General features: G+C 38.0%; 2 protein-coding genes across 2 annotated transcripts in view; both read left to right on the forward strand.

The window, feature by feature from the left end:
* The first annotated feature begins 225 nt into the window (after positions 1 to 225).
* On the forward strand, positions 226 to 19,324 carry LOC102295495 (lysophosphatidylcholine acyltransferase 1). Its single transcript, XM_005936026.2, has 14 exons — positions 226 to 690; positions 5,273 to 5,412; positions 6,507 to 6,721; positions 10,973 to 11,085; positions 11,213 to 11,273; positions 11,434 to 11,492; positions 12,824 to 12,858; positions 13,256 to 13,310; positions 13,425 to 13,507; positions 14,041 to 14,166; positions 14,503 to 14,656; positions 15,068 to 15,166; positions 15,526 to 15,667; positions 15,874 to 19,324. The coding sequence occupies exons 1-14, from the start codon at positions 568 to 570 to the stop codon at positions 16,098 to 16,100; spliced, it is 1,632 nt and encodes a 543-aa protein (XP_005936088.1). The 5' UTR covers positions 226 to 567; the 3' UTR covers positions 16,101 to 19,324.
* A 3,868-nt stretch (positions 19,325 to 23,192) lies between these two features.
* The window catches only part of slc6a3 (solute carrier family 6 member 3), a 13,353-nt gene continuing 11,623 nt past the window's right edge, over positions 23,193 to 24,922 (forward strand). The window contains exons 1-3 of the mRNA XM_005936027.3: positions 23,193 to 23,517; positions 24,165 to 24,272; positions 24,582 to 24,792. Of these exons, the coding sequence (XP_005936089.1) occupies positions 24,216 to 24,272; positions 24,582 to 24,792 (268 nt within the window). The 5' untranslated portion in view covers positions 23,193 to 23,517; positions 24,165 to 24,215. The remainder of the gene's footprint in view (positions 23,518 to 24,164; positions 24,273 to 24,581; positions 24,793 to 24,922) is intronic.

The following is a 24,922-nucleotide window of genomic DNA, read 5'->3' on the forward strand; positions in this document are numbered from 1 at the left end:
TTTAACCCACAAGCACACCGTATTTAGGTGTACTTGTGTTATAAATATTCATTTTTTAAAAAGTGAAACTAAATTAATAAATACCCTCCCAAATACAAATAAACAAACAAAACGTAGAGCAAATTGATCAAATTATTAAAATTACGACACTTTTGTTAAATGTGAACGCAGCATCACACCATGCTGGGCACAGGGGATCGACATGGGTAAGAAAGATTGTCTTGCGCATGCGTGATGCATGACGAGTGGAACAGCGGCTCCGTTAGCATCCAAAGCTAGCGGACTGGTTTAATTGGGGAGCACGGTGTGGAGGAAGGACTCCTGCGATATCGGCGACTTCAGACATCCCCAGCTAATCCTCGAGCCAGTCATCATCCCTCCATGCTGTCCAAGAAAGGGAGATAGCGTTAATAGCCCTGCACTGCCAGCTCAATTAGCCACTGTCCAAGACAGATAAGGGACGCTACGTTTTGCGTGAAGAGCCTTCCTTTCAAGCAGAATCAGTTTTCTGACTGAAGTATTAAGAAATACAGCTGCAGCCACGACTAATATTACCTCTATAAAAAAATGAGGTTGCCGAGTAACAGACAATGTGTGATGGAAGGAGATGGAAAGAAAATGGATCAAGCTCCACCGGTCAGAAACCCTTTTGTGCACGTCTTGAAATTCACCCCACTGGAAAAAGCAAAGGTAATTTTGTGTATGTGTTTGCACGCATTTTTAACCTATTCATGCATTCATGCAGTTTTAGCTGCCCGTGGAACACTATCACTTTAGTGCGACACAGAGTCATACTGAGAGTTATTTAACTGATTCCCTTAATTGCATGCATTCAGTTGAGCTAGTATTAGCTAGTCAGCTAACATTAGCTACATACATGTTGCTTTTTCTCCGCTATCTTGTCGGTTCTACTGCCTTACTTGAGTCCCCATTGAAAGCGCTGGGGGTCTTTAAGACAATCGCCTTAACTGTAGAAAGACTGTCCCATTTTACACACGACTACCTGATGTAAAGCTTGTAAATCACTCTGTCTCTATAATAGGAGAACGAAAGTCAGTTATTTGAGCATGGCTGCCTGTCCAAGAGGGGCCTAGCTTGTTGCTGTTTAATTGTTACTCCGGCTATTAGAAAGGTTTTTTGGTGGGTTTCACTATATTGGATGACAACATTTGTGTACGTCGTTTATTTAAACATGCTTCTCTTCTTTTTTGCTCTGGCTTCGTTGGTTATCGCGGTTCAATTAACACGTGAGGATTTGGAGAAGGGGGGTTGTAAACCGGCAGACACGTTTTTTTTCCAACCCTCCTCCTGTCTACAAATAAAATGGATTTCCCCACAGCTCTTAATGTTCAAACAATTTGCCTTTCTCGTTGAAGATGGAGCAAAACTTTATAGCAGCTATTCGTCACTGCTGCTGCACGTAATCAGATTTTGGGGCTTTCGGGCTTCTCTGCAAAAGGAGTTAATTGGAGAGCAAGTCAGGTTTGCAGCCACTAGGCTTACACTGATCAGTTTCACTTTAAAGTCATGAAACTGTTTAAGTGAGAAGTACAGACATCGTTCAGCGGAAATTTGAACCCTGCACAGATTTACCTCCTTCAGTATTGTCTTGTCCACTTTTGCTACGTGTTGCATTAGGCACAGATAATGAGTACCTGCAGTCATCATCTGTAAGCTTGAGTATTAGACTGTCATGTTCTTGAAAACTGGGACTGCTTGCGAATTAAAGGCACACATGGGCCCTTTGTAGTTAACCTCATATGATCTCTCGAAATAGCTGACACAGAGATGTGTGCGCACCTGTGCGTTCATTCTAAACAATTACTTGCAATTGACTGCTTATTCTTAGCATAGATAATGTAATATGTGCTGTGTTAGTAAACAATGTGGAATTGCAGCACAGCTATGTGTTAGGTATTTTCAGTAACACAGCACAGTAGAATGGAAAGGCCAGAGTTTATGAATGAGGCAGCTCTGCCATTCTGTAATAGAGTATGGTGTTATAGATACACATAGTGACTAGGTGAAGGTCAAGCACATCTCTTTATTTGTTGCTTTTTTCCCCATAGGGACTGGAGGGAGAATTGAGAATGTGTGGTAGATAGGTGGATCAAAGCCAAGAGAATAGGCTTACATTTATTAGTCGTTCCTCAAGACTAAAACAAAAGTGTGGTTTCTCCAGCAAGTTTAATATATAAACAAAAGGGGAAGAAATAAAAACTTGTTCATGAGACTTTGAGTCTAACAACTGATAAGTGACACTCAAAGAGGCTACAGAGAGCATCGTGCTCAGGTATTGCTTTCACATCCAAATGATCAACCCACAGAGTCTGTTTTCACTTCAGAGAGAAAGGGAACTGCAGTATGTTCTGTTTATTGTAAAACCGGACATTGTCACAGTCTTTCTAGTGAAACGCACAAACTGAAGAAGTTTGTGTTGCATTGGTGTTTCACAAATGCGAAAGACTGCCTCAGTTGTGTGGTGATAATTTAATTAAGTAATGGACAATAATAGCAGGATCAGAGGAGTTGCTGTCAAACCATAAAGCTTTAACTTTATATAGTTTTGCAGGCTAACGGCTTGGGAACTGATAGGCTGTTAATGAATTGAGAATTATTCTGCTTTTGCATATTTTTAAAAGGAATAAATTCTTTTCACTGCTTTGCTGATGCTCGAAGTGGATTTCTATAAAAAGAGGCAATCGTAATAAGGTAGATAATTCTTACTAATGGGGCAAATGACTAATGTGGCTAAATCTTGGATCAACTTTAGAGGCTTTGTAATTCAATACTTACCCATTCAATCCACATAAAGTTGCTCATGCAATGTCTGTAAACTTTAGTCAAGTTAATTGACTGAGAGCTGATCAGTAGGGTGACTTTATGGCAATATTTTGTGATGTTCTTGATTAGATTGTGGTCAGCCAATATTCTATTTCAAAGAACTGTTCCTGAGAAGCTTCAAAAGCTGGTGAGGTGTCACAATGCATTCTGCTAATCTTAGGAGTCTGATTTTGACAAGCCTAACCTAAAGGCCCAAATCTGTCTTTGTGTAGTGAAAGTGGAAACATTTACAACTTCTCATAATTGCACAAAACCACACCATTAAATAATATTTCCTACATGAATGCCAGAACACAGGGTTCGCTAGCAAAAATGCTGTCCTGTATATGATAATCGCTGTGATTCACTACTCGATGAGCGATGATATTGTGGTAACTTTTTAGTATAATTAGAAGTTTTATGTGGTCTGACATCAAGAGTGGGCACATCAGTTGTGTATAGTGCTTTGGAAAACAATACCTCCTGCCCCTTCATAACTAAATGGCCTTCAGCATTTGCTCTATAGTATCCAGCATCTACATCCACACTGAATAATAGTATGAGGGGTATGATCCTGCTCATGTAAAAGTTGTAGTTTATAAATGTTGAACATGAAATGACACAGAAAAGATTGCAGACTGCAGGTCTGATAGAGCATAGATTGATTGGCAGACCACTGCGTACTGTATTACTGTTGGCATTAGCATTGTGAGGAACCATCACTGTTCTCTAAACTAAATCTCAGCTTCATTATTATTATTTTTTTTTGTTTGAAAGTCCACTCCCAGAAGCACTGTCTTTTTCTTATACTTTTGCACGTTAATATTTCCAAATCAAGTGAACATTAAGGGTTTTCTTTCTTTTCTAACTCATCAGCGCTAAAACGAGAGGGAGTGGTTAAACAAAAACCCTCTGGGCATATGCAATTCGCTTGGATTTTTATTTGTCAATGCTGCTAATTCAGAGAAGTGTTTTACTATTAATTTGTTGGCATCTCCTTAAACACAGGCTAAAATCACTCTATTGTTTTTGTATTTTTGCTGATATTTAAAAATGGAAGGAAAAAAACCCCCCAAATGCACAAAAAATCATCTTTGAGGTTAGTGTGGAACTGCGTGTATAGCTGATGTTTAACACAGAGCTCACTTTCTAACTTAGCCTTCTGTTACATATGTATGATTATGTGGTTTAACAGTGCACATTGTTTTCAGCCTCTTGGGACTTTAATTAGGACAGAAAAAAGATTCATACAGTCTGTTAGATAACATTTTTATATTTGATTACATTATAAGCCCTAAAATAAAGTTTTTTAGCATATTGCTATACCTCTTAAATTCCAAAGAGTCCCTTTACTAGCATTGCCTGTTGACATTCATGTATTCCTGTGCTTTGAATTGATCTTTCAACATTGCACAGGTTAAGACAGCGGTCCCCAACCCCTGGGCCTCGGACCGGTACCGGTCCGTGAGTCGTTTGGTACCGGGCCGCGAGAGTTGAGGCTCAGGTATGAAATGTATGGTTTTCAGGGTTTTTATCTGTTTCCAGCGTTCTTTTGTTATTGTTTTTATCGTTAACTCTGTTTTCCTGGGTCTTTTCACGTGTGTTATGAATAAATCTTCTTTTTTTTCGGTACCGGTACTAGTTTTATTTTGTTGTATTTTTCCGTGACACCTTAAAGGCCGGTCCGTGAAAATATTGTCGGGCATAAACCAGTCCGTGGCACAAAACAGGTTGGGGACCGCTGGGTTAAGACATTCTTAACAACAGGAACCCCCAGCCCCCTTTTTTGAGAATGTGTTTGGCATTTTAAAATGCAGTTTAAACTGAATTTGCTGTTAGATAAGAACTCTCTCCTGATAAGGTAGGCCACTTAGACTTGATGTTTAACAGCAGTGCTTGCTATCAGGACAAATATTGACAAAAGATAAGGTGTGCTATCAGGGTCATGAATAGCTTTTAAATAAACAGTCATAACTGAATCTTTAGAGTGAGGTGCAAGGATTATCAGAGCCTCTAAGAATGCACAACTTGGTATATAACATGTCAGCTTTAAAGGATATTGCTTGTGAGTATAGGAAGTAAACCCATAAGACAAATTTGTATTGCGTAGTCTTAAATTATAGGAGCTATGTTTAGAGGCCATGCTGCAAACTCGCTGCCATTTATACTGTGTAGGACACGCATATTAGGCACTTGTTTGTGTGTGTTGCTTATTTTACAAACACACAGTCATTTTACTCGTTTGAACTGCAGCCTGAGACCATTGTTGTTTGACCATTAAAGCTCCAGTCTGGCAACCTGAACAGCTATGAAGTTGCTGACATACCCATCCTGTAAGAGATCACTTCAGTCATGGATTCATTCTGTAGGCTGAAGTCATCCTTTTACAAATAAGAACTGTAGCAGTATAGAAAATAACTGATCTTTTTGCTTTTTCTCTATTTCACAGATTGCGTTAATGACAGTCACGCTATTTCCCATCCGTCTACTCATAGCTGCATTCATGATGTTGCTGGCCTGGCCTTTTGCCTTCATTGCCTCAGTGGGGCGCTCCGAGACCACCGTTGAACCCCAGTGCCTCTGGAGAAGGTGGGTGTTTTTTAATGTATAGCTTTCGATAATAAAAAAAAAAAAAAACAACTGGTAGAACTGGCTCAAAGTTCAGTAATTAAGCTCGAGTGGCTCCATAGTGTAATGATTTGCACATTGGCCTAAGAAATGAAAGATCCCTGGTTTCCCTTTGGAGTTGTGGGCATTCAAACATGGAGCTATGGCGACCCCTCTTGAATGAGGGAGTTTAGAATGCAGAGTCTAGTACTGTTAAACTAATGTGCATTGTTATGGTAGATTTGTGATGTGCTTCCCTTGCATTACTCATTTTATGTTTTCGAAGGAACTGCACAATGAAATTTGTCAAAGTATGTGACTTCCTATGTTTGTTGAGTTTGTACGATAGCATCCATGTTCAAACATGTTTTTGCCAATCCAGCACCGTCTTTCTATAATTTAGTTGTGGAGGTGGTGCCCACTTCCTCCTAACAGTAGCCAGTATAAATTGAGGAATTTATTGATTTTTAAGACAAGAAACAATTGCATAATCATGAGCATCGTTAATATCAAGTTTAGTTTGGCTGTTGACAGCAGGCCCTGTAGGGTTAAAGCACACAGTTCTCCAGCTAGTCTTTGCTGTCTTACTCACTTTATGATGATACCAACCAAGCACTTTTTGTTGAATTTAAAGCTCTGATGTACTTAAAGTGCTGTGTGTCAAATAGAAATTTTGTGATACTTCTGGTAAAAGGTGTTTTTTAGTGAAACGTAAATTATAGCTAGTTTCTTGATTGGCCTTGACTGGAAAGATGACGGATATAATTCTGTCTTAAGTTGTGAGATCTCACCGGTAATGTTAGTGAAGAAACAGCGTGAGAAGTAATACATTTGAAGAACTAGACCCCACACTGTGCATTACAGGTGGTTATGGTGTCAGTTCCCTTCTGGTCACCACTTATTGACACAGTTTATTTTCCATAGCAACTTACAACACTAATCCTGTGTCCCTTATGACTCTATTGTGAATATTGGTACTGCTGTTTTAATAAACTATGCTATATCATTTAAAGTGTTTTATTTTACTTGCAAGAAGTGAAAAGTGCTTCTCACACATGGATGATCTTGTTTTCCAGACTGGTGGACATCATTCTGAGAATAATCATGCGAGTCATGTGGTTTGCGGGAGGGTTCCATTGGATGACTGTGAAAGGGCGAAGGGCATTGCCTACAGAAGCACCTATCCTTACCCTGGCACCCCACTCTTCTTACTTTGATGCCATCCCAGTCACCATGACGATGTCCTCAATTGTCATGAAGGCTGAGAGCAAGGATATACCTCTCTGGGGAAGTAAGTAACCCCACCACCACACACACGAACACACAGGCACACACAAAAACAAAAGCTCATTACTCATGACAGTGAGTTACTAGATGCATTTCAGCAGCACGTGAGGGAAAGATGATATTTGTGGTATGTGGCTTGTACAAAGGGGAAGATTATCAGTACAGCATCAGTAAGACAGTTCCCATGACTTTGCTGCCGTTGCAGTCAACAGGGGATTGCCCACTCTGATTTGCATTTAATTTTGATAAGTTAAAAGCAAGTGTAGCTTGGTTTTTGTTCAGCCTTGTGTAGCTTGGTATAGCAGTGCTATACCTCAAAAAAAAAAGACAAAGAAAATACAGATGCTATGCTGTAATGAAAGCAGATATTATACTCCAGAACAACACGTTTGAGTTTTCAACTGTGACTAAACAAGGTAATTTTGTTAAAAAGAAAAAAAAGTCAAACTTGAATGCTCAGTGTTACACTGTACTCACAACATTCTTTAACCCACAAACATGTCAAAAGGAGCCAAGTCAAAATATAAGTGTCTGGATAAAAGACACTCAGACTAATGATTTTTTTTTTAAATTTTATTCATAGCCAGACATAGATCCCACAAAGCCAAATGCTTATTTAGCTAGCTGTGTGGCCTTGTCTTTGCACAACTCAGAGTAACATCCAGAGGACAGGCAGGACTTGCTTAGACGCACTCAGTACAATAATATAAGGCAGATCCTATCAACTAGGCTGCAAGTTCAACAGTCTTCTCAATTGCCAGTTCAGTCACCGGTTCTTATGTCCCCGTAAGCAGAACATGCTGTGAAGGTGTTTATGTGTTATTTTTGCCTTCCTTTCTCCTCCTGCTCTGCCTGCTGAGTCAGTAATTAGCCACATTGTTAGTTCCAGGCTGAGTGAAGCTCGGCCAAGTTAAAGCAGCTTTACTTGTGTTGCAGGATTACGACCATATTTCAGCATATTTGTTTATTGGCAAATTGTCTGTTTAAACAATATGCAGTCAGCTATTATGATTTGGATTAGCTGGGCTAAAGTGTAAAAAATGCAAATGAATGCATTTGAAATTGTAAAAATATATTGAATTTTATGCTGTTATTCTATTGTTTCTACCATCTCAATATTGCCTTTCCCTAAAATGTTAAAGGGCCTCTAATGTTCTTTAGGGTGACAAGTCCTTTTGGACTTGCAGTAGGAACCAAGCACAAGGGCATGGCCACGTGGAATCCAGAATAAGCATTAAGACCTGATCAGCCAGAATGACGTGTGCAGAGCGACTTGTAGGGTTCTTGCGAGAGATGTAATCCCTTCCTGTCAGCAGACAGCTCACAGTTGAAATCATTTCTTCTTCTTGTCATGGTCTCACCTTCTTCTTTCTTCATTTTGTTCCCTTACTACTCTCAAACTTCTCTCTTTCTCTTGACTTTCTGTATGAGCAAAGAGGCTTTTTTTTTTTTTTTTTGGTCTCTGTAAAACGAAAGATGCTTCTGCTCTACAAAGTCTTTAACCCTAGTCTTTGCCTACTCAGTTTCCTGTTTGTCATTGCACATGTCCCTTTGCACGTCTACTAGTGCACAGATTGCACATATATTGGACTGTTCAAAGTCAGAGAGAGTCAGTATGACTTAAGGGGAACAGATTTCTTTAAAAAAAAAAAACAAGATGAGGACAAATATAAAGCAGAGATGTGTTTCTGTTAGAGGAGTTAACCTGTGGAATAGTTATGACAGTGATTTAAAAAGGTGTAGTTCATTTTCCTCGTTTAAAAATATGTTTAAAAATAGAGTATTAGAAAAATATATAAATCAAGAATGAAAAGAGCAAAAAAACAAAACCCCAAAAAAACAAAACCCCTTGATTCTTTTGCTTTGATGTAGTTACTTATCTAAGGTGGAAAGTTTTTTTTTTTTTCTTGTTTTGTTTGTGTGGTTTTTGCTTTGTTTTATTATTTGCTTCGAGCTGCATGCAAAAAGATATTTTGTGAAAAGGGTTGGCGTAATAAGCAAATGCTTCAGCCAATACCTTTTGATTAGCCTTGTCTCATGCTTTCTTGCTTTGTGGCAGATCTTTGTTCTTTTTTCACTGAGATATTTGAATGCTAATCAATAAAAATCAAATCAAAATATTTAAATTTGTTCTTTCAGTTATTATGCACCAACAATAATTTCACTGCATTACTCAAGAGTACTTTTTTGGCTGTGAAATGAGCAGTTTTGTTGTTACGGCACAAAGAGCGCTGTAGATGCAGTAGAGAAGGTCAGAAGGAGCTGCATTGTGTCTTTGTGGAACTGGAGAAAGCATATAAGGTGCCAAGAGAGGAACTGTAGTAGTATATGAGGATGGTGCAGAAAGTGTATGAGGACAGCAAAACAGTGGTGAAGTGTGTAGTAGACGTGGCAGACGGGTTCAAAGTGGGGGGTGGGATTACATCGGGGATCGGCTCTGAGCCCCTTTTTGGTTGCAGTTATGATGGACAGGTTGACAGATGTCATCAGATAGGAGTCTCCATGGACTATCGTGTTCACAGGTGACATTGTGATCTATAGTGAGTTGAGGAGAGCAGGTGGTAAAGAGCCTGGAGAGAAGAGGAATGAAATTCAGTGAATGAGAGGGAGATGAAGCTATGAGGGTAGATAAATTTACACTCCAGGGGTTAACCAGCCAAAGCAATAGACAGTGCTCTATAGATGTGAAGAAGAGAGTGCAGGCAAGGTGGAGTGGGTGGCAACAAGTGCTAATGTTCTCATTACACCTTACATTTTAGTGATAGGGCTTAGAAAAACAAACAAATAAATAAATGGTCTAGCATTACATTGGGCAGTTGCTCTGCAGCTGATAATATGCACACAGTTAACTGGTTCAGCACTGTTTTTGTAGATTGTGTCAGTATGTAAAGGTTAAAGTTTGTTTCAAATGCAGGTGATTATCATCAACCAAGCCAGCAGCAGTGGACTGACAAAAACTCCAGCGTGTAACTACTGCCAGCACAAAAACTGTATCACTGTCAACAAAATAAAAAGAATCATCTCATATAGACGGACATAACAAATAGTCATACAGCCACCATTACCCCTGTTGTCCCTGGTTGTTTTTCACAGATCTATAGTTGCACTGACCATTACTGTTGTTTTGTTGTGCTCTGAAATCGCAGCCGGAGGTGTTTCAAATCAGTTATCCCATCATCTGACGATGGTCTCATGGTCATGAAAACAATGATGATTAGAGGGCTGTACGTTATGTCCTGTGTGTTTTAGTGCCACCTTCTGCCTGCTCAGAGTTCCTACAATGGAAACGTGGCTTATATTTAAACATTAGATGAATCAGAATCAGAATACTTTATTAATCTCAGGGAAAACAGTTGCTCAAGGCAGTAAGAAAATTAACTAGTTAAAAAACAATATACTACAAAATGGTTCTTATAAATACAAATAGCTCTAATATATAGATATCCCAATATATCAAACAAAATTGAATATGGATAAAGTTTTAATTGAGGTCCCTCTCTTATCATACTTATTTTGTTATTGTCTCTGTACAGTATGTGCAGATCTTAAAGGTGTGCAACTACTGCATTGTGTATGTGTGCTTTAGATGGAGGAACTGTACATAAAGATGACCACAGGCAGCAATGATTTCTTGTGTCATTCAGTGGTGGATTTGGGTAATCTCAGTCTGTCACCGACTGTGCTTCTATGACTGGCCAGCATGTCACTGAGTGGGTGGGGGTTATTGTACAGAATTGGTTTCCTAATCTGTCATCAAAAGAGGAAGTTGACATCAAATGTGTGACAGTTTTTGTTCCTTAATAGCTGTGTTCCTTGTAATTGTGTATCTCCTTCTGTATATTTATGAGTTATACTCACTGAATAAAGTACACCATTAATTTTTTTTTACAGCAAAAGGAAATGCGAGTACAATGTAAGATATATTTAACAATGATTTAATCCTGCAAACTTTTTGTGGATCTTACAGATTTTCATAAAATTATGCGTTTTTGCTTGAAATGTATCTAATCCCAGTCATTATTGGATACGGTTTTTCCTTTGTTAAAAACTTTTGAGTTTTGTGCCTGCAAAAGATTATATCTCTGCCCAATTAAATTATTCTGTGTAGTGAAGCGCTTGTGCTTTTGATGTTTGACAGTTCTACATTTACGATTGGGATATTTATTGCAGAAATAGAAGTATTTGTTGTTTGCAGCAATGGCTTCTCAAGTAATTTCTATCTGAATTTCCTCCACTGTCTTCCTTCTGCTTCAAGCTTTGATTAAGTACATCAGGCCGGTGTTCGTTTCCCGGTCAGACCAGGACTCCAGGAAGAAGACTGTGGAGGAGATCAAACGCAGAGCCCGCTCTGGAGGAGAATGGCCTCAGGTAAGTTGGTGAAGTTATGCAAGAGTCACCATGTTGCACCAATTAAATGCATGAATGCCATGATCTGTTTTTCCCAGACATTGCAGTAAACATCAACCACTAACTAGTTTCCCTCTCATACATACAGATCATGATTTTTCCAGAGGGAACGTGCACCAATAGATCCTGCCTAATCACCTTTAAGCCAGGTAAGTACCCATGTTTTTTTTTTTGTTTTCTTTTCTTTTTTTAACTGTGTAATTGCTATTTTAATTTTTTCTTAGACCAGCATGTTTCCTTTACAAATATAACAAATGAAAACTAGTCTCCTGTCTTGTTTTTGTTGTTGTTGTTTTTAAATCCTCGTAGGGGCCTTCATCCCAGCTGTACCAGTGCAGCCTGTGGTCATTCGTTATCCTAATAAACTGGTAAGTAAATTGGCAAAAAGTTGTTTTTTTCCCCCCTTAGCCTTTTTGTCATTAGGTGATAGATTAGAAATAGAAGCTGTGAAATGTAGAACAAAACAAATCTAGAATCGTGTCCTGTGGCCTTAATTCATTTTATTTGGAAAAGCACTCATCGCCCTTTTTGTTCCTCAAACCACTTGACTGGTTAACCATGATGCTTTTGTTATGGAATTTTCAAATACCTAAAATGTTTTGTTGATTGATGCCATTTGTTTTGCCATTTTTTTCCTCATGATGGCACTATTGGCTTTACTTTTATGATGCCGAAATTCATGCACAATGATAATAACTGTGCAATGATGCACAGCAAGGCTGTTATCTGCTGATATCACAGCAAATTATCTTACTATGACTGCAGAATTTAGTCATTCAAAAGCATAACAGCTTTCTGAGACATAATTTTACATATGAAAATTATGTCTGATGAAATGAACTCAGTGTCCACAGCTAGAGGAAAGAAAGGGGGGTGGGTTCCACAGCTTTAAAGAGTTAAAAGCGATTCCAGAAGAACTTAGTTTTTCAGCCATATGAAATCACTCTAGCTGAGAAAAAATGCTAGTGATGCCCATTTTGCCCATCTGTATTCAACCGCAAAGCATTAGAACGAAGTACAGAAACCAATTTTTAATAACTTCTAGCTAGTCTGTGTGAATATTAATTCCTGGGCTGCCTCATTTGCATTTAATAGGTGTCATTGCGTGAGAACAGTAGACTTTTTAATATAATGGTAATAAAAAAAAAAAATTCAGTCTGCCATGAAGCATAATGGATTTTGAATTTTATTGACACACATTATCTTACTGTGTTTACATTTAAGGGATTAAACATAGCATTTCCATTTTTTTGGAGCAACCTTATTTTGGAAATGTCCATAAAAGGATAGAAGCCTTCCAAAATTTAAAAGAATAAATAATCATTAGCACAATGAATCTCTTGGCTTTAGAAACCTAAGCACGTATCCAGGTGAAGTCTAAAGCTAATACATGTTTTCGCTCTGAGTAAACGCATCAAAACTGTAACATATTGAAACCTGTATGAAATGCTTGTTGGGGGTGTCTGAAAAATGTTTGTCCAAACTGAATTTTAATGTGCTAGAGTATTTTATTGCACACTTACCATAAACTAATTACACTGCAATCATTTTTAAACTGATTGAAAATAAGCTGCCTGTGAGAAAGAAAGCTGGAGCAAAGTTATCACTTGAACCAAGAAATAAAAAATAAAAGTGTGTTTGAGAGACTAATAATTTGTCTCTTCTTCATGTGGTTTATTTATTTATTTATTTTTAAAAGGACTCAATCACATGGACATGGCAAGGCCCAGGAGCGTAAGTACAGAATTTCACAGTTTTTTAATTTAACACTTTGTGCATTCTTTACATACTGTAACTAACATTGTTTTAAGTCAAAATCAGATATAAATAAATCAAGAACTAAACTCAAAATGACAAATATGGAAATTGCATAGTATTTACACGCAATCTCACATGACTTGATAATTTGACAGTGTTTTAATTAATTTATTCTCGCACGTTACCTTAAGCTTTCCCAGCTGGAACTTAAATATTAAAGGGTTTGAAAATTTGTGCATTAAGAAAATTAAATAAACAACAAGAAAAATGTAAGAGGTTTTCAGTTGACGTGTTGTCTGTGCAGGGCTCTCCTTTTTTTTTTTTTTTTTTGTTTGTAATTTGTTGTTGTTGTTGATGTCCTGTTATTATCCAGATTCCAAATTTTATGGCTGACACTCTGCCAGTTACACAATGAGTTTGTGATAGAGGTAAGTGTGCATTACTCTCAATACAGATAATTGCATATCTGCCCGTATAAAAAATATGACAGAGAGAGATGCTAATGATTTTAAAAAAGATATTTTTGGGGGGGCTTTCTACAGTTTCTTCCCATCTATACACCCTCAGAGGAGGAGAAGAAGAATCCTGCACTCTTCGCCATCAATGTGAGACGTATCATGGCTAAGTACGTTGAAATAATTGATCATATTATATACATTTCAACAATTTATGTACACAACACAAAGTTGACTGAGGTTATTATTCCAATTCCAATTTTGCCTCTTCATTTAAAAACGGTGAATGCAGTGAATGTCTCTAGCTGTAAAGTTGTATTAATCCACATCTTTTAGATTTCCATTGTCATCTAATTATTAAATAAAGTATACACTGTTTAGAAACTTTGCATTTTTCTTTAGAAGTATAATAATTATATATAAAATACAATCCTAAATGAATGTGAACCACCTAGTTATCATTGTCTTATGCTGTGTAAGGGCTATACTTGCCTATTAGATTACTACATTTTGTGCATTATTGCTTTGAGCTACACATGGGGAAACTTCAGCTCTGCAGATTCATGGAGAAAACTTGGAACATTGTTCCCAACTTCAAAGTAGATGTATCAGATACTTTCTCTGCGTTATTGGCCTTAAGCAAAGTTCATATTGATTTGCACAAACTGATGTCCCATCATTATCTCTCCTGTGTGGTGCACAGAGCCCTGGGGGTACCCATCACAGATTATTCATTTGAAGACTGCCAGCTGGCCATGGCAGAAGGCCAGCTGAGGCTGCCAGTCGACACCTGTCTGCTGGAGTTTGCCAAGCTTGTCAGGAGACTGGGGTGAGTCATTCAAACTTTCCAAGGCAATAAACCTATCAAAGATGACTAAGTAAGGGGCACAAGGGTGAGGAAGGCAAAATATTCTCCCAACACTGCAGGGATTTAGCGTTTTGCCTAGCAGAGAATGAAAGAGTCGAAACAATGAAAAACATGTAGCTTGTTGGGGGGGAAATGCAAATGAGTAGAACGGAGCACATAAATATTATACAGTATAACTGTAAAGTCTATAGAGTTGTCATAGCTTGCTCATTCTCAGGAGCACAAGTCTTCTCATTTTTTCCCCTCTCTCTTTGCTTACACTGTTATTCTTATGTTATTATGTCATCGCTGTCCCAGATTGAAACCACAGAACTCCGAGAAGGTTTTGCAGGAGTATGGGAACAGAGCCAGGAAGCTTGAGGGGCAGAAGCTGGGACTGGAAGGCTTTGCACACTTCCTTGATGTGCCAGTTTCAGATATGCTGCGAGACATGTTTGGTCTTTTTGACGAGGTAAAAACTGCAGCGACCTTTTACTGATAACCATGATTGCTCTGCAGTCTTTCACAGTGGTTACTGCTGCTACTTGAGTGCATTTTGTTTTATTATTTTCACATTTAGTTTTTATTATGCAAATACAGAACAGCAGTTTTAGAAAAATGCACAACTGAAGCAATATTCGTTCTAGTTTGGGGCGTGATTGAAGTAGTCTGATGAGAAAGTGCTTCTAGAAAACTGGATTGTATGCGCTTTCTTTAAACTAAACCCAGTGTGCATATTTGCATAATGGAACCTAAACAAGAAAAGATTTGTTGCTGCAATGTGTTTTTGACCTAAATGGCTATCGGCCAGATGCTTCTGCGAAACATAGCAGTCTTGCTCACAGTCTGATTTTATTTTTATTGTGGTCTCTTGTCTTTTCAGCATGAAGATAACAGAATGGATATTAGAGAATATGTGATAGCCTTATCTGTTGTATGCAGGCCTGCCAAAACTCTGGAAACAATGAAATTGGCCTTTAAGGTAAGATTTATGCTTATCTGACCAACTGGCAGAATAGTTTTGTGCTTCATAAGCACCAGCATAACATTTGCTCCATTAACGCATCTTCTGGGTAGTACATTTATATTTGTCCCATATTTCAAAACCTTTCAAAATGCTTGATGAAGTGTGCATTTAGGGTTTCACTGAAGCCGATCAGTTACTCTGGGTTATCTATAAATCAGCTTGATGAAGTAAGGTGAGAAGAGCATGATAATCTTCTCTTCTTACTTGCTTGATATTTGAGTTGAGCAAGGGCTGTCACCTTATATGCTGTTCAAGTGGCCCTAAAGCAAAGCCAAGGAGAATGTTTTAATCTTATCATATTTCCTCTTCCCCAGATGTTTGAGGCAGAGGAGGATGGTGCCATCACAGAAAGCGAGTTAGCAGTTATACTTAAGACAGCTTTAGGCGTGAGTCACATCAGCGTGTCACATCTGTTTACCGCCATTGACGTGGACGACACAGGGAAGATCACATTTGGTAAGAGATCGAATAAAACGGCCATAAAGATATTTCACTGTATTCTTTTGAGCTATAATTAGTTATCAAAGTGAGTTTTTTTTCCCCCTCATGCATTGGATTAGATTTGACAACCAGGACACTTTATTTTAAGATGCCCTCAGTCTCTTGGCAGTTTTTCCTAATGCTGCCTTTGTGTCTGGCACCCCCATGTGGTCTTTTCGCAGACAAGTTCAGAAACTTTGTGGAGCACCACCAAGACTTTGCTGACGACTACCTGTACACAGAAAACACAGACCTCCACAGTGCTCCCTACAATGATCACCAAACCCAACCCAGCCTGTCGACACTGAAAGTGAAAGGAGCCGCTGCCACCAGCAAAACGGCTAATGGTATCTGTCCCGAATTCAGCGACCACGATGGCACAATAGATGGACTCAAGAAACACAACTAAAAGAGTTTAGAGAAATTGGATGGGGAAAGCAAACCCCTCTCCTGGTGAGAGGAGTGTTGTGTAAGGGGAGCTGTAAATTGCTGAATAAGAAGGGACTATCTTTCATTAATCACAAATACAAAAATCAAGTTTACCATAACCTTTTATTACCATTGTATCTGTGAAATTTATGAGATTTTCAGCCTCTAAAAAGTTTATTTTGTTACTTTTTTTCCCTCTTCCATAGTAAGATTTGTCAGAATGCCAAACAATGGCTGTTACGGTTACAATACTTGAATACTTGAAGCGCAGGCACATATTAAAATTTCTAGGGCAAATTCTTTTCCCTCTAACAGAGTATGGACTGTCCTTTTGTTTGATATTTTTTTATTATTTTTTAAATATATAAATGAGGGGAAACTGAACAAAATGAGCCCCCAGTCATCTGTATTTGGTTATCATTGATTTGTAACTTTTATCCATTTCCTCTCTTTATGATAGCTGCCTTTTGAGTAGAAAGTGCAGAAAGGATGGGCTCAAGTTAATTTAAGCAGGATTGAGGATTAAGTGCTGAAAAAGGAAGGCCTGAGGGTACCAGTGACAACTGTTGGACTGCTTGAAGCATTTAGCTTCAATAGCCACATTTGAGGTTAACTAGGGTCTCTGCAAGTTTGTGGTCGTACTTGCTATGAGCCTGGTGTGTGTGTGTGGATGTATTTGTACATAAATATAATATTTGATTTCGCTCAGGGTTCAGAGACAAAATTGAAAAACTTGTATGATGTCACAATTTTTGGCGTTCAATGGATCACATGCATGTACATTTCAGTTTGGTCATTTCTCACCCGCATACGTTTTTTTTTTTTTTTTTAATTTTTTTTTTTATATGTTTTAAAAGAAATTACACTTGGACCAAAAATGCATTTGATGATGTAACGTCACATTCTAGGTTTGTTACTGTCCTTTTGAGCTAGTTGTGTAATGTTGAAAAGAGTGGAAAAACATCACTGTACGTGACCGCTGAAAGCACATTCAGTTAAGTAGCTTAGTTGGATATTTTAAAGGCAAAAGTGTATTTTCTGCATTACACTGTTATCCTTGTAGGACCATATTATTGTCAATTAATCTTCCCTAATGACTTCCAGGATGGAGTTTGCTCATCTGTAACATTGTGCTTCATATACCCCATTTGAGGGACCAGTCTGTTGTTTGAAATGTCCGCCTGTAATTTTACTTTTGGATCTTCTTCTCCCCCCCCCCCTCCCTTCCCTCCAGGGGGTCTGATTTAGTCACTCAGTAAGGGGGTGAGGTTGTGATTTCAATTTTAATGACAGTGAAGGGATTTAATAAAAAATTAAGTTTAGTTCATTTAGTTCATTTAGTTCTTTGGTCAGATTTTTATTTTATTTTTATTTTATTTTATTTTTTTATTTTGGAAACAAATAAAATGAGGGATTTTGGGAGATTATTTTAAATCACATTTCCATCTCATCTGTGATCATTTTAGTGTATATGTATCCCATTATGGCTTTCAGTGAAGCAATATTTCACATCTCTTAAGCCTTCTCAAGATGTATGCTTTTGAAGAGTTCTTATATGCATTTTGAATATTCCAAATGCAGGACATTTTGTGAATTTTTGATATACGTATATGACTGATTTTTATTTTCACTGCCATGACAAAGATCTGTGATCTTCTCTGCAGATTTTATTGTTGATAAATGAGCCACATTTTATTTTTCTTTGTGTAATAATGCAGTTGTTTTTGTGCTGTATTCCTCTTACACTATGAAAGGTTTATTGCTATATTATTACTATTCGTGATGATAGCCTTGAATCTGTAGAATTTTTATGCGAAAATCAAGAATGTATAGACAATCTTGTCACAATTGGAAGCCACTCGGCACTGATCTCCAGTGGACATTTTCCTAAGGAATTAAGGTTTCAAAAGTTTTGTTTTCTGTCTTTTTCACCCCCCCCCCTCTTCCTCCTTGTTTTACTAATGTGTGATGTGTGCAGGTTGAACTAAGTAAAGTGTGAGTGTGTACATATGTCGAGCCCTGAGGTGAAGAACCGCCACATGACGGGCCACATCATACAGACACTCCAGACTGCACACATGTCATGACAATCTTTTGGAATTGTCTCCATACTTTGTCATTGAAGTTTTATCGATTTGTGCTTGCACTTTAGTAGCTTTTCCTTCTTAAATATTTCACGTTGCTCTAAAGCATGTTGCATTTGTAGACAACAGTATTGTAGGTCATTTTAATGTGATTCTTTTTTTCTCATGTATTTGTTACAGTAAAGGGAGCACAGAGAAAAGTACAGATCACAAAGAAAGCTGCCCCCCCTTCCCTTTTTAGCCCTACTTTTCTGCAACATCTCAGGATTGTGGAAATTTTGTAGCCTGAAATTGAATTTGTGAACTTCTGCGACTTGGCATCACTGTAAAGATTTGAATGACTTAAACCTGTTTGCACCGTGAAATGGATAAGTATTAAATGTACTTCTTAGTGATGTGATTTTTCTAATGCATAGTTAACAGGTCACTCTATGTTTGAAACCATACTGTTTTTGTATATAAATGGGGAATCTTATTTTGAATTACGGCTGAAACAGGAAGTCAATATTTCAGCACCTGACAGAATGCGATTTATTGAGCCACAGTAACCCCTCCTGCAGTTTTATTTTAAATGGAAAGCTCCACTGGACGGTCAGAGGATGATGATGTACTATGATATGTATTCAAGTCAAAGATCTGCTTTTTATATAGTTAGTATTTATATTCAGAACAATTCTGCATTGGGGCTATATGGAAAATACTATTTCAATTTCCTTTCATGACTTTTTTGTCTCCCTCCACTCACATATTTTCATTTCAGGTACCTCAGTAGAGGCAGTGTTTTTCCTGACTTTGTATCAGTCTGAGAAAATGTAAACCTATGAGAGAACTTGTATGCTATTACTGCCTGCTTAAACAGTTTATCCAACAGTGAGCCTAAGACGAAAGACTTGTGTACTCTGAAAGAGCGATATTAACTTTCTGATGGCTCACTGTATATGGGCCATGAAACTGAACTACTTTTCTCCTGTAGCTTTACTTCAAACTTTTTTCTGAATAAGTTTTTGTTTTTATTTTGTTAATGCATTTTGATGATTGAGAGTTTTGAATTTGTTCAGGACTGCTATGATATAACTTGTTAATGTGACTCGCCGATGGAATTAAAGAAGCATCAACACTCCTCCTGTCTGTCACAGTGTTATTTGGTCATTCTGTAACAGAGGTTTTATTATGTGAGGTTGGGGTGCAATGACTTCTACATCAGTACAAGAAAGCCTTTGCAGTGAAAAAAATTCTATTTGTAATTATGAATTTAGCTTTACTGTATAACGCATGTTAAAGATATTGAGGAAAGTGTAATTGCAGTATCAATTTTTAAATTGTTTTAATCTTCCACATATGCCTTACATCTATAACCATGAATTATAAGGTTGATAGAAACGTAGTTAGGCCACATGTTCATACAGTCATCTATTTTCTTGACCTGTTATTGCAGAAATGCCTCCCTCTTGAGGAAACACAGAGAAAATGCAGTGGGGTTTTTTTTTTTTCTCTTTTAAGTCAAGTCCAGTATGTTGAGCTGCAGTAGGCTGCATGACGGAGACTGGGGTAGGAGAAATCCATAATGGTACAATTTAAGTTAAATATCTAGCAAATTATGTGACTCACAATACATTGATGTTTATGAAATGATTTGCACAAGTATATTCAGCCATTTAATTTCCTTCCAGCTCTGTTTTTTGTCAGACATACTTTGGTCACCTCTCTATAGACATTAATCTCTGTTCTGTTCACCCAGTTCCACCACTTTGAGCCACAGTGAAATGTTTTGACATAAATTATGTGCATGTGACACACTATCCATGTACATAATGGGTTACATACAGACATTCAGAGTTCACAGGGGATGGATGCTAACAATACTGGTCGTCCCTTGACTTTTCCTTTAGTTCCAGAAGTGTGTAATTCAATGAATTTATTTTCCATGCACTCTTGTTACTTAGGGGCCTCTATAGTGTGACCTCTAGTGTGTAGCAAAACTAGGCAATTCTCTCTGCCATTCTGTAAAACATCCAGCAACAATACGCTACCATGCTTGCATAAACATTTAGTACAAAACCTCAGTGTGTATGTACTCCCTGAGCAATTACCATGGCTGAAGACTCTTCAGTCAGTTGAAACCAATTGCTCAATAACTGTATGTAAGACTTATTATTGTTACTTTGTGGTTACCAGAGACTTTGTATGTAACTGAAAAGTGCTAATGGCATTTTCCCAATTAGAGAACACAAGTAAGTAAAAAAAAAAACTGTTTCAAAAATAATTTATTATTGAATTAGACTTTCAGGAGCCCCCCCCCCCCCTGTGATGCTCAGGAGGTTAAATAGGTTAGTCTGTGGAGGGGAGGAATGTTCTTATTGTCTGAAATGAGTGCTTATGCTCATGACTCAATGGGTTAAGAATTTGTCCTCATTCCTTCTCCTGTGTTTCTTTTTCCCTCCTTTCATGATCAAGCAGACGGAGCTCACAAGGAGAAAACGGGCTTGTGCGTCTACTAACCCTCTCAAATCATCATCTAGATGTAACTGCTTATTCAAAGGAGAAAACTCATTAGAACGAAAAGGAAAGTTTCAGGTTGTAGTAGTTACCAGCAAGTAATACTGTATTACTGGCTGGTACTGTACTGTACTTCTTCTCATTTTAACATTTTTTCTCATTTTCTTTTCCTTTTGCATTGCCTTTCACCTCCTCCTCTGCCATTCTTTCCTCACCCTCGCCTATCTTCTGCTCCTGCTTGCTCCCCTCCTCCTCCTCGTGACACTTCTCCTCTGGGTCTCAGCTGTTGCATTTATGAAAACAAGACACTCGATTATGTTCATCTCATCGTTGTCCAAGCTCTGTCGGAAACCTCATAATTCCAGCATGGCTTACATCGACCCAACAACTTCTGATACGAGGCTTGAAGGATGATTGCACTTTAAAGGTGTGTGCGTTGTGTATTGTGTCAGTTGAGCTGGTGTTGGTGGACAATTGATCACCACGATTGGCTTGCAAACAACAAGTTGCCATTCTAAACATGAGTTATACGTCCGTCCAAGGGGAGCAGGCTGATTGGGTTATTCAATGCCCTGGTCCTGCTGTGGTTAAATCTGAAATGGAAGGGCTCTAAGTGTCAGTGCTGATTCTGTTTTGCCTGCTGAACATTACAGGTAATGACATTTTTGCTTGGACACGGTGTGTCACTTGGTCACTGAGATCGTTTTAAAGGTAGAAGGGGGGGGTATCAACTAAGAAAGACCTTTGATGTTAACCTTGGGTTTTACACATAAGAGGCAAAATTATTAAAACCTCCCAGAACACCTTACTTCTAGCTCTGCTTCTTACTATTAAACCCCAAAGCAAAGTTTCATTTAGTTCAATTAGTATTTTGTTTGTGTGTGTGTTGTTCTTTGTGCAACTGACACTGATTTCAAGTGGGATAGGGTTCGATGCATATTATTATTAGATACAGTTGTCTTTTCTTGCTGCTGCTCACAGTGTTTCATTTCTTTTGAGGGTTTTCGCTAATGCTAGCTGCTCCAGGAGACAGGTATTGTTATAAGCTAGTTTGAATCTCAGGTGAAACCAAGTTAGAGATTTTATTTTGAGAGACTGAATCATTGCAGTTTGTTGCATAATGGTATTCTGTGTTCATGCTGATTCGGCCAAGTCAACCCTTTTGCGTATTTATTTTGGTTTTTTAGACATTTTTTAAGACAAATTAAAATACATTTTTTCTAATTATATATTAAAATTGTTATTGTTATGGCAGCTTATTCAAATCATATATTGGTGATAATGCCTCAGACCCACTGCAGATTAATTTACTGAATAGTTTTATTTTGGAGGTTGAAGGAGCTGTATGGTTTTCTCTTTTTTCTACCACCGTCTTTCTTCTATCATTGTACGGGTGGCTGTAGCTCAGGTCGCAGAGCAGGTCAGCCACTAATCAGAAGGTCGGTGGTTCGATCCCAGGCTGCCTCCTGGCTGCATGCCAAATATCCTTGGGCAAGATACTAACCCCGTGTTTGCCTACTGGTGGTGGTCAGAGGGCCCGGTGGCGCCTGTGTCCGGCAGCCTCGCCTCTGTCAGTGCGCCCCAGGGCAGCTGTGGCTACAATGTAGCTTGCTATCGCCAGTGTGTGAATGTGTGTGTGAATGGGTGGATGACTGAATGTAGTGTAAAGCGCTTTGGGGTCCTATGGACTAGAAAAGCGCTATACAAATGCAGGCCATTTTTACCATTTCTATCACCTTATTACTTTGGGTATTGAGATTGCAATGAATTGCTGCCAACTGTATTGCTGTAAGGTGAGTTCCCTGAACATAAAACCAAGAAAGTCTATGAACAGCTTTAACCACAACCACTCCACAGCCATAAAGGGTGGCTGTAGCTCAGGAGGTAGAGCAGGTCATCTACTGATTGGAAGGTTGGTGGTTTGATCCCTGTTTCTTTCAGTCTGCATGCCAAATATCCTTGGGCAAGATACTAACTATGCATCCATTGGAGTATGAAGGTGTGAATAGTGGATAGAAAAAATAAAAGAAAGTGTAAAATGGTGAATGTGGCATGTCGTATAAAGTGCTTTGAGTTCTCTGGGAGAGTAGGAAAGCGCTATATAAGAATCAGTCCATTTACCAGTAGGTTAGATGCAAAATTAAGGCTTTTCAATGTAATTAATAAAATTATTATTTAAATTTATTTGTTTTTTAAAAATGTTATTGCACTTTATTTTATAAATCTTTAAGCTTTAAGCTCACTGCTGTCTTATCCGTGGGCCAGAAAAGATTAGGTGCTTATGTTATACAGCTATAATGTATCTGAATCAAGAGGATGATAACGATGCTGAAACTGCATGCATCTGGGAATAAGTGTTGCAATATTGTATTTGCTTTTTATCCCCTCACACTTACATGGATATATGATGGGTGAGAGAGGAGGAGGAAGACATGAAGCTTGATCGAGGAGGGAGGGAGGAGAGTGACGGTGATGGGGGGGTGTTGTTGATTGTTTCTCATATTTCAAGAGTGGTCCCGCAGACAGATCTCCATACAAACCCACAGGGTGCTCGGGGCTCTGTGTGTCTGTCAGTGGAGCCAAGGAGGGTGGGAGGGCTTTCTATAACTCATAGATTGCCAGTTCCTCATCTTTTTCTCTCTTAATTATCATCTTTTTTCCCCCTTCTGTTTGTGCTTAACATCTCTTGCTTTGAGTCTAACTTATCAAGGAAGGTCTGCGTAAATATGATCAACATCAGTTTACAGCACACTAGAGAACATCAGCACTGGAATTGAATCCAAACTGACATCGGGGTTCAGCTATTATTTGTAAAAGGTAAGAATATCATTTTGTAGTTTAAAATGTTTTGTGCTTTGTAACTCTGTATTTCCCTGTATTAATAGCATTATATATCCATTATATCCTGTGTTGTTAGTAAAAAAAAAAAAAAAAATTAATTGCAATTTAAATACAATAATTTGATGTGATCCCTTTGAAAAGATTTAGAGAAAAACAAAAACAAAAAAACACATACACTTTCACATAAAAAGTATTTTTGTGACATAATTTTTAACAAAAAATTAAATCTGGAATACAACATGTTGGTAGATAGTGTGCATCATCAACATACTAGGCCATTCTGCAAGTAAAATGGTTATCAGCACTTGTGAAATAAAACGAGCATGCTGTGATGACCTTGTAGACATGCTCCCCCATCCCTTCTTGTTACCCTCAGTCTGAATCAAATGACTCTGTTGTGTTTTCTCTTTCTCTTTCTTATGCCACATTTAATTTTTTTTTTAAAATATGCATATTTTTGCTACAGTTTCAGTGTTTAAAAGCATCTCAGTATATTGTTCTTAATCCTTAATTTTCATCCCAGTGATCCTTTTGATGATTTTTATACTTGAATCAAAAACTTTATTCTTCACAAACGGAATAAAAAAAAAACTCCTTTTTTTCTGTCTCATTTTGTGCTCAAGACTTGTCAGCTTTACCTACCGAGATTTCAGCTATTACCATTTTGCACCGTGATGTCCTCAGTTGTAGCCCCAGAAAAACCCACCTCCAACACGATGGGTCCAAAAGAGGTCGGTACAGATCTAAGACACACAGTGCTGTTACTGTGCAAAGGTCTCAATTTATGAAATGACTGCATTTGCTCTCTCATCTGTGTGACTCATTATATTGTACTAAACTATAAAGTGCTAAAGATCAGCATTATACAAATATGATGCTTTTTTTAAAGAATGACAAAAATGGTAAAAATAGTACAAATAATAGTATTTTACAGTACATTTTTAATACATCACCATGAATAACATTTCTTAAGGTGAATGTGTTTGTAATATTCCATTCTGCATTATGCATGATTCATTTTAAACTTGGTGACCCTTCAGGTGGAGCTGATACTTGTAAAGGAACAGAATGGGGTTCAGTTCACATCGACCACCTTAGTGACTCCAACTCCGACTCAGACTAACCCCAGTGGGGAGGAAGAGAGGGAGACCTGGGGAAAGAAAATTGACTTCCTCCTGTCCGTGATTGGATTTGCTGTGGACCTGGCAAATGTCTGGAGGTTCCCTTATCTCTGCTACAAAAATGGAGGAGGTGAGATTGATGAAGAGACTGATGTGAGGAAACTGTGTTTTTCTTTCTTTCTTTCTTTCTTTCTTTCTTTCTTTCTTTCTTTCTTTCTTTCTTTCTTTCTTTCTTTCTTTCTTTCTTTCTTTCTTTCTTT

The sequence above is a fragment of the Haplochromis burtoni genome, unplaced genomic scaffold (assembly GCF_018398535.1).
Source record: "Haplochromis burtoni strain Fernald_Lab_line unplaced genomic scaffold, NCSU_Asbu1 Contig_206, whole genome shotgun sequence".
Lineage (NCBI taxonomy): Eukaryota > Metazoa > Chordata > Actinopteri > Cichliformes > Cichlidae > Haplochromis > Haplochromis burtoni.